The sequence below is a fragment of the Sinocyclocheilus anshuiensis genome, unplaced genomic scaffold (assembly GCF_001515605.1).
Source record: "Sinocyclocheilus anshuiensis isolate Anshui unplaced genomic scaffold, SAMN03320099.WGS_v1.1 scaffold36, whole genome shotgun sequence".
Lineage (NCBI taxonomy): Eukaryota > Metazoa > Chordata > Actinopteri > Cypriniformes > Cyprinidae > Sinocyclocheilus > Sinocyclocheilus anshuiensis.
The window spans coordinates 305,972-314,728 of NW_015554072.1; the positions used below are offsets into that span (position 1 = coordinate 305,972).

The window sequence follows — 8,757 nt, forward strand, 5'->3', positions numbered from 1 at the left end:
TCAAAGAACATTTGATTTTTTTTCATGCATTTACCCCTTTAAACCCTTAGAAAGTCAAAATCAGAGAGCATGCTAGGAGAAGCTGACTTCAGACTCCTGTAATGTAATGTCCTTTCCTCTGCAGGTATTATCACCTGCCTGTGGGAAATCTGCCTCAGGACATTTCTATATTTGGATCAGATCTATTAATGCATTATCATTCAAAAATTTGGGGTTATTAAGGTTTTTTTAATGCTTTTGAAAGAAGCCTCTTATGCTGACCAAGGCTGCATTATTTGATCAAAAATCAGTAAAAACTGTCAAATTCTGAAATATAATTACAACTTAAAACAATTCTTTCTAAAACAATTTATTTTCTATTTTAATTTATTTTTGTAATGTAAATGTTATTAATTTTCTGTCTGGGTCAAAGTGGATGTATCAAATGTTTTTGTGAAAACCATGATACATTTTTTTTTTCAGTATCCTTGGATGAATAGAAAGTTCAGAAGAACAGCAAAAAATAAATAAATAAATAAATATATATATATATATATATATATATATATATATATATAAAGCACAACCACTTATTGTGGCTGTCACCTACGGCACGGCCGGACCTCGGGGGGAAAGAGGCTGATGACAGCAGACTGGTGATGGAGAGTGATGAGAGAGGCTCCATGGACATCAATAGTCATGGCTGCTACTCCACAGGTAAGCAAATTCAGTCCAATGCACTGAGACGCAGGATCTGACACATAGACTAAGAGAACAACAGATATTAAAGACACTGCAAGATTATTGTATTTGTAGCAGATGATTACAGTGTAGCCTATATATCCACTGGTTGTTATAGTTTTATCTCTGATTTGTGAAATAATAACTACATTAGCATAAGGCTACAACAATAATAAACATAATATGCATTATAAATATTGTATTAATAAAAATCACCACCAGTGTTATTTTAGTTTAATTGAGATACCATTATAGTTTTTTTTTTAATGGTTTGAATGTTTTTTTTTTTTCCTGTTTTCATTTTAATTTTAGTTAAAGTTTTAATCATTTTGTTTAATATTTTTTTTGTCTTTTTTAATAGTTTTTGTTTGTCATTTTAGTACATAATTTAAAATATATGAAAATGAGAAATGTTTCCTTGCAGCTAGCTGAAATAAAATAGGTTTAATTTCTTTTTAGTAATAATTTCAGTTAACATTTATTCTTTATAAAGCAACAAAAAAATATGGGTTAAGTTAACAACAATAACAAGTTAATAATAATCACTGATACCATTATATTTATGTAAATTTTTGTGATATAAGCGGTCACAAATTTATTATTTATTTATTTTATTTATTTATTTTTTTAGATAAGCTACATTTGTCACTTGAGATTTAAGCGCTTCTTTGAAAACATGAGTAATTCTCCAAATGATACTTTTAGGGTTGTCGCGATTCGGCGATTTTATTCGACTATTCGATTTTTAAAAATCCTCGACTTCGTTTTGCTCGCGTCGACTAACCGGCAAAATACCGGAAGTGGCGCATTTCACAGACGAGAATCCATAAAACACATTATACCATTTCGTCAGATTTGTAAGGTAAATCATTTATAAATCCACGCGAACACAGGAGAATACATAATTATCTCGCGGTTTCACAATAAAAGCTCAAACCCTCACTCTGAGTTTACACGTTTTGATGTCCACATATTCTTTTAATTACAGTGGCTATAGCATTTCTTATTACCACAAAAAAAAATTATTATAATTATAGGAAGCATCTCCAATTAATTGATTTTATTTAAAAAAACAAAAAAACAATTTTTTTTTCAGAAATACTGCACATTTACAGTTTTCTCCTAAATAAATTCTGGTAAATAACATTTCTGGTAAATACTCCTTTAAAAAGTGTTTTTTGATTATAATTTTATTATTAGTAGACTATAACACGTGGATATGTTGTCATTCTTACACTATAATACTGAACTTTGAGTTCAGTGATTTGGACTATGAGATGGACACTTGCTTCTTGCACGCTATGTTGCACTATACTTTTGCTTTAAAAAAAGGATTTCATAGAAATTTGGATTTCATTTGGTTTAATAAAATATAGTTTAATAAAATATTCTTAAGTGAAATTGTTGATTTTTTGTGGGAAATTGATCGTTAAGATTAATCGATAAATTAGTCAATAGATTAATCTAAATAAAAATAGTCATTATTGGCAGCTCTAGATACTTTTAAATAAGTTAGTTTATCCATGAGTATTGTTGGTATTTGCAAACCACCAAATGGCCTCAGACAAATATGGTTGTAAGTTGAATATCGGTAAAAAAAAAAAAAATTTTTAATGGCTTTTAAAAAAGTATGTCTGTAAAGTACTTGGGCTTTTTTCCAGTTTGTGTGGAGTTGGATATTCAGAGTTTGGCAGTGAACACCATTCTACAGTCCCAGCATGTTAACGATATGGAAGGCGGGGCCAGCATGGGCATCAGCTTTGATGTCATTCAGCATGCATCTCTGGAGGAAATGATGTCAGGGAATCAGGGGGCAAATGCAGTGGCCAGCTATGATGAGACGGCACTCTGCTCCAACACATTCAGGTATGATTGTAGAAATGAGTAAGCCCAAACGTAATCAAATCAATTTAATAATCAATTTTAAAAAACTGTACAAACGAGTTCTCACTATTTTCTGTCCTCATGCAGGATTCTGAAGAGTATGGTTGTTGGTTGGGTTCGAGAGATTACACAGTATCATAACATCTACGCTGATAACCAGGTGATGCATTTTTACCGGTGGTTGCGATCACCCAGTTCTCTGCTGTACGACCCGGCCTTGCACCGCACCCTCCTCAACATGATGAAGAAGATCTTCCTGCAGTGAGTACAGCTCACAGAAGTTTCATATTTCAACTTTGTTGTTTGGGGTTAAAGAAAGTTGCTCTGTTACTTTATCTACAGTTTCAGAATTTTGTCTTAAAGTAGCTTTTTAGTTTTCATTGTAACTGCATTTTATTTAAAGGTGCATTACTAAGGGTATTTTTTTTTTTAAAGAAATGAGTAATACAATTGAGCAAAAAAAGTTTAAAATTTACACTTGCATGAGATTAAGTCTCCAGTTGCTGTATATCAGGGATCCTCAAATCTGGCCCACGAGATCCACTTTCCTGCAGAGTTTCGCTCCAACCCTAATCAAACACACCTGAGCATGTTAATCAATGTCTTCAGGATCATTAGAAAATCACAAGTAGGTGAGTTTGGTCAGGATTGGAGCTAAACTCTGCAGTGCATTGGCCCTCCAGGGCAAGATTTGAGGAACCCTGCTGTATATCAATGCTGAAAAGTGTCAGTATGAAGTTCAAAACCTTATATCGGTTGTTTAGAAATGACACATAAGCAAAAATGCTACTGTAAAGGAATAGTTGACCGAAAAATTAAAATTTGCTAAAAATTGACTCAGGCCAAGATGATCCTCTTCAGTGAATGGGTGCTGTCAGAATGAGAGTTCAAACAGCTGATAAAAACATCACAATAAACCACAAGTAATCCACACCGCTCCAGTCCATCAATTAATGTCTTGTGAAGCAAAAAGCTGAGAGAGAGAAATGCACCATTTCCAAAACAGTTCTGAAATATGTTGGTGGATTTTGATGAGGACAACTTGGACAAAATGGACATTTTCACTGTTGGAAGCAATATTATGGATAGAGGACTTGTATTTTAGTCTTAATTATGGAGTTGGACTGAATTATTGTGATGTTTTATCAGCTGTTTGGACTCTCATTCTGACGGCACCCATTCACTGCAGAGGATCCATTGGTGAGCAAGTGTTGTAAAATGCAACATTTTTCCAAATCTGTTTTGATGAAGAAACAAACTTATCATCTTTTTTTTATGGCCTGAGGGCGAGTAAATTTAGCAAATTTTCATTTTTGGCTGAACTATTCCTATAAATATTGTATTATGTACATTTTACATCTATGTATTTAGCATGGCAGATGCTTTTCCCCAAAGCAACTTTCAAAGTATAGTTAATGCACTATCAGTTAATGCACTACTGTTTGAGCCACAGAATGACTACTTGTATTGTTCACACTTCTTATTATAAACACGTCAGACTTGTGGCAGAGTTTAAGCGCCTGGGATCATCTGTGATCTATGGAAACTTCAACCGACTCATCCTCTGCACCAAGAAACGGCGCATTGATGACGCCATTGCATACGTGGAGTACATCACTAACAGGTGATTTAAACCTTTTTACATTTTTTTTTTTTTTTTTCATTCTCGTATAGACTTTTAACTTAGTTTCTCATGCAATGTGAAAGTCTGAAGTCCAGGCTTTGGTATTAGATTATTTGGATACATTTTCTGTTTACTGTTTGTCTTCCTGTCTTGTGTCTCGGCTTTAGTATCCATTCAAAGGAGATCTTCCACTCTCTGTCCATCACATTCTCACGCTGTTGGGAGTTTCTGCTGTGGATGGATCCAGCTAACTGTGGAGGAGTGAAGGGAAAGCTGCCATCGAGCCTTCTGTATGGAGAGGTAAAGCACAGGGCCTAGACACCACTTGTTGTTCTTTACAAGTTTTTCTGTGTAAAATAACTCAAAATGGTTGGCATTTGTACTATTCAAGTTGAGTTTCAACACTTCTTTTTTTCCCCCACCCACTCTAGCATGACAATGAAAAGAAGAAAAAGAAGAATGGAGAAGAGGAGGATGGAAGTGAGGATGAGGATGAAGATGAAGAAAACCAAGGGGAGGATGAAGAACAGGATGGGGAAGATGATGTAGAAGACTTGATTGAAAGTAACTGGAACATCATGCAATACCTTCCTCAAACAGCATCCTGTCAGAAATACTTTCTCATGATCATTTCAGGTAACATTACGGGTTTTATTTGTTTGACCTGAAAATGCACAATTAGATTTTTTTTTGTGTGTGTGTGCTGCTCTATTTTATTATAATTTCTCATAATTTCATTATAATTGTTTGGTTGTTTTCAGCCTACATTGCAGCTGTCTATCACAGCATGAGACAAGAGCTTCGGCGAAACGCCCCTGGTGCTACTCCTATTAAGAGACGAGGAGCGACCCAAGCGTCCCAGCAGCCAACTGGGGATGTCAGTGCACTTCCTGGTAAGGCATAAAATGATTCAGCATAGTCTATTGCAGATATTGAGTGCTTTTGTAATGAGTTATTTGTTTATGACTGCATTAAAATATTAAAAATGTTTTGCAAGAAAAAAAAAAGTACATATAAAACTAAAAATGTTTTTATTTTTCTTGTCTTTGTGCTGTTGTAGGTTTGATTACATTCTCTCAGGAGTATGTGTCAAGTGAACTCACACAGAACTTCTTCACCATCACTCAGAAGATTCAGAAGAAAGTGTCGAGCACTCGTAGTGTTACGCTCCCATCTGAGATGTTTCCTGTTCTTCCTGGTTCTCACTTGCTCCTCAACAACCCTGCTCTGGAGTTTATTAAATACGTCTGTCAGGTATCAACATATACCTCCAGCTCCTGTGGTTTTATACTGCAGTAATGTGTTTTAAACTCCTAAAGTTGTAACAATAATGACAGTGAGAGTAAAAATTTTTTAAAAGATTCTATTTCAAATAAATGCGGTTTGTTTGAACGTTCTATTCATCAAAGAATCCTGAAAAAAATCATGTGTCACGGTTTCCACAAAAATATTAAGCAGCAAGTGTTTTCAGCATTGATAATAATAAGAAATGTTCCTTAAGCATTGAATCAGGATCATGTGACACTGAAGACTGGAGTAATGACTGCTGAAAATTCAACTTTGCATCATAGGAATCAATTGAATTACATTCAAATAGAAAACAGTTATACGAAATTGCAAAAAAGAAATCACAATATTTCGGTTTTTGCTGTATTTTTGATCAGATAAATTGGTGAGCATAAGAGACTTTCAAAAAAAAAATAAATAAAATCTTGCTGCCCACAAACTTTTAAACAGGAAAAAGTACATTTTTACAAAGTCCTCACACCTGTCTGATGTTGTTTCTGTTTGTAATGTCCCTTCAGGTGCTCTCTCTGGACGCCAACATTGTCAATCAGGTGAACAAACTGAAGCGAGATCTTTTGCGATTGGTGGATGTTGGAGAATTCTCAGAGGATGCCCAGTTCCGTGACCCCTGCAAGTCCTACGTCCTACCAGAGGTCATCTGCCACCACTGTAACTTCTGTCGTGATCTTGACCTCTGCAAAGACCCTGCAGTTTCCCAGGTAACAACAGGACTCTGGTTACAGTTTATCTCTTATTCGAACTTGTGGTTAATGATTTGCTTCTCATTCATATTTACATTTGCTTAATGGATTCCAGAGGTTTTTTTGGAAGTCATTAAGCTAATACTTCTTGGTGTTTTCCCATGTTTAGACATTTGTCGTGATCAAGCTAGCCAAAAAAGACTAATATTCTCACCTCGCTCTTCTTTCTTTTTTACCTATGTAGGATGGTTCAGTTCTTCCTCAGTGGTTCTGCTCTAACTGTCAGGCCCAATACGACACAGAGTCCATAGAAATGGCCCTGGTGGAGGCGCTCCAGAAGAAGCTCATGAGTTACACACTACAAGACCTGGTGAGGGACACAAACAGCATTATTTACCATGTTTCTGATGCTTTCAGAGGATTTGGAAAAGGAAAATGTTTGAGTGGTAAATGTCCTAGTGTAATGGATATGCACATCCATTGAAGTTCACTTATGTAAATGGCACTTTATCCCATCATAGGAATGTGCCAAATGCAAAGGAGTGAAGGAAGCAAACATGCTGCTGTACTGTAGCTGTGCTGGAGATTTCAACCTCAGCTTCACCACAAAGGTACTTATGGTACATTAAAATGCTAATACAAAAGTTTGTGGTTAGTTAGACTTATTTGGAAAGAAATGAATACTTTTATTCAGAAATGATGCATTAAAGGAATAGTTCACCCAAAAATGAAAATGTGCTGAAAAATTTGCAGAAATTTAGCATTACATCACTTGCTCACCAGTGGATCCTCTGCAGTGAATGGGTGCCGTCAGAATGAGAGTCCAAACAGCTGATAAAAACATCACAATAATCCACAAGTAATCCACACCACTCCAGTCCATTAATTAGTATCCCATGAAGCAAAAAACTGTTTGTGAGAAACAAATCCAAGACGTTTTTAACTTTGAATCGTTGCTTCAGGAGAGAAATATGCACAGATCAAGCACCATTTACAAGTGAAAACAAATATGTTGGTAGATTTTGATCGAGAGGTTGTGAGAGGACAACAAGGGATGGACTTTTTCACTGGAGGAAGCATTATTATAGATTATGGACTAGTATTTTGGCCAGAAGCATTGGTTTAAAGGGGTCATATGATGCGATTTCAAGTTTTCCTTTCTCTTTGGAGTGTTACAAGCTGATTGTGCATAGATAAGATCCCTGAAGTTGCAAAGACTAAAGTCTCAAAACCAAAGAGATATTCTTTATCAAAGTTAAGACTCTGCCACGCCCCCCTAAAACGGCTCGTTCTAACACATATCTACCTCACTATGTGGAAATATTAGCATAATGCAGCCCCCAGAAGAAGCTCATGAGTTACACACTACAAGACCTGATGAGAGACACAAACAGCATTATTTACCATGTTTCTGATGCTTTCAGAGGATTTGGAAAAGGAAAATGTTTGAGTGGTAAATGTCCTAGTGTAATGGATATGCACATCCATTGAAGTTCACTTATGTAAATGGCACTTTATCCCATCATAGGAATGTGCCAAATGCAAAGGAGTGAAGGAAGCAAACATGCTGCTGTACTGTAGCTGTGCTGGAGATTTCAACCTCAGCTTCACCACAAAGGTACTTATGGTACATTAAAATGCTAATACAAAAGTTTGTGGTTAGTTAGACTTATTTGGAAAGAAATGAATACTTTTATTCAGAAATGATGCATTAAAGGAATAGTTCACCCAAAAATGAAAATGTGCTGAAAAATTTGCAGAAATTTAGCATTACATCACTTGCTCACCAGTGGATCCTCTGCAGTGAATGGGTGCCGTCAGAATGAGAGTCCAAACAGCTGATAAAAACATCACAATAATCCACAAGTAATCCACACCACTCCAGTCCATTAATTAGTATCCCATGAAGCAAAAAACTGTTTGTGAGAAACAAATCCAAGACGTTTTTAACTTTGAATCGTTGCTTCAGGAGAGAAATATGCACAGATCAAGCACCATTTACAAGTGAAAACAAATATGTTGGTAGATTTTGATCGAGAGGTTGTGAGAGGACAACAAGGGATGGACTTTTTCACTGGAGGAAGCATTATTATAGATTATGGACTAGTATTTTGGCCAGAAGCATTGGTTTAAAGGGGTCATATGATGCGATTTCAAGTTTTCCTTTCTCTTTGGAGTGTTACAAGCTGATTGTGCATAGATAAGATCCCTGAAGTTGCAAAGACTAAAGTCTCAAAACCAAAGAGATATTCTTTATCAAAGTTAAGACTCTGCCACGCCCCCCTAAAACGGCTCGTTCTAACACATATCTACCTCACTATGTGGAAATATTAGCATAATGCAGCCCAAATGTGCACGCAAAGAAAGAAGGCGTGGTTTCAGTAACCGCAGTTAGTGTTGAAGCAGCCATGTCAGGGAGACGCTGTGTGTTTCTAGGCGAAAGCAAAAGCACTTTATTTGGCCTTCCGAAAGTAGATGCATTTAGGAATCTTTAAGATTACTTACAACAGAACAGCAATGCATTTTATGGACGACCGTTTC

The 8,757-nt window shown here is 35.9% G+C and overlaps 1 protein-coding gene across 1 annotated transcript in view; it reads left to right on the forward strand.

Annotated features, from left to right (window-relative positions):
• The window catches only part of LOC107668756 (DNA polymerase epsilon catalytic subunit A-like), a 40,901-nt gene that overhangs the window by 30,850 nt on the left and 1,294 nt on the right, over positions 1 to 8,757 (forward strand). The window contains exons 38-49 of the mRNA XM_016460739.1: positions 125 to 205; positions 557 to 696; positions 2,382 to 2,586; positions 2,692 to 2,865; positions 4,103 to 4,228; positions 4,396 to 4,528; positions 4,660 to 4,864; positions 4,990 to 5,121; positions 5,289 to 5,482; positions 6,034 to 6,234; positions 6,461 to 6,586; positions 6,738 to 6,827. Coding sequence (XP_016316225.1) covers positions 125 to 205; positions 557 to 696; positions 2,382 to 2,586; positions 2,692 to 2,865; positions 4,103 to 4,228; positions 4,396 to 4,528; positions 4,660 to 4,864; positions 4,990 to 5,121; positions 5,289 to 5,482; positions 6,034 to 6,234; positions 6,461 to 6,586; positions 6,738 to 6,827 — 1,807 coding nt within the window. The remainder of the gene's footprint in view (positions 1 to 124; positions 206 to 556; positions 697 to 2,381; positions 2,587 to 2,691; positions 2,866 to 4,102; positions 4,229 to 4,395; positions 4,529 to 4,659; positions 4,865 to 4,989; positions 5,122 to 5,288; positions 5,483 to 6,033; positions 6,235 to 6,460; positions 6,587 to 6,737; positions 6,828 to 8,757) is intronic.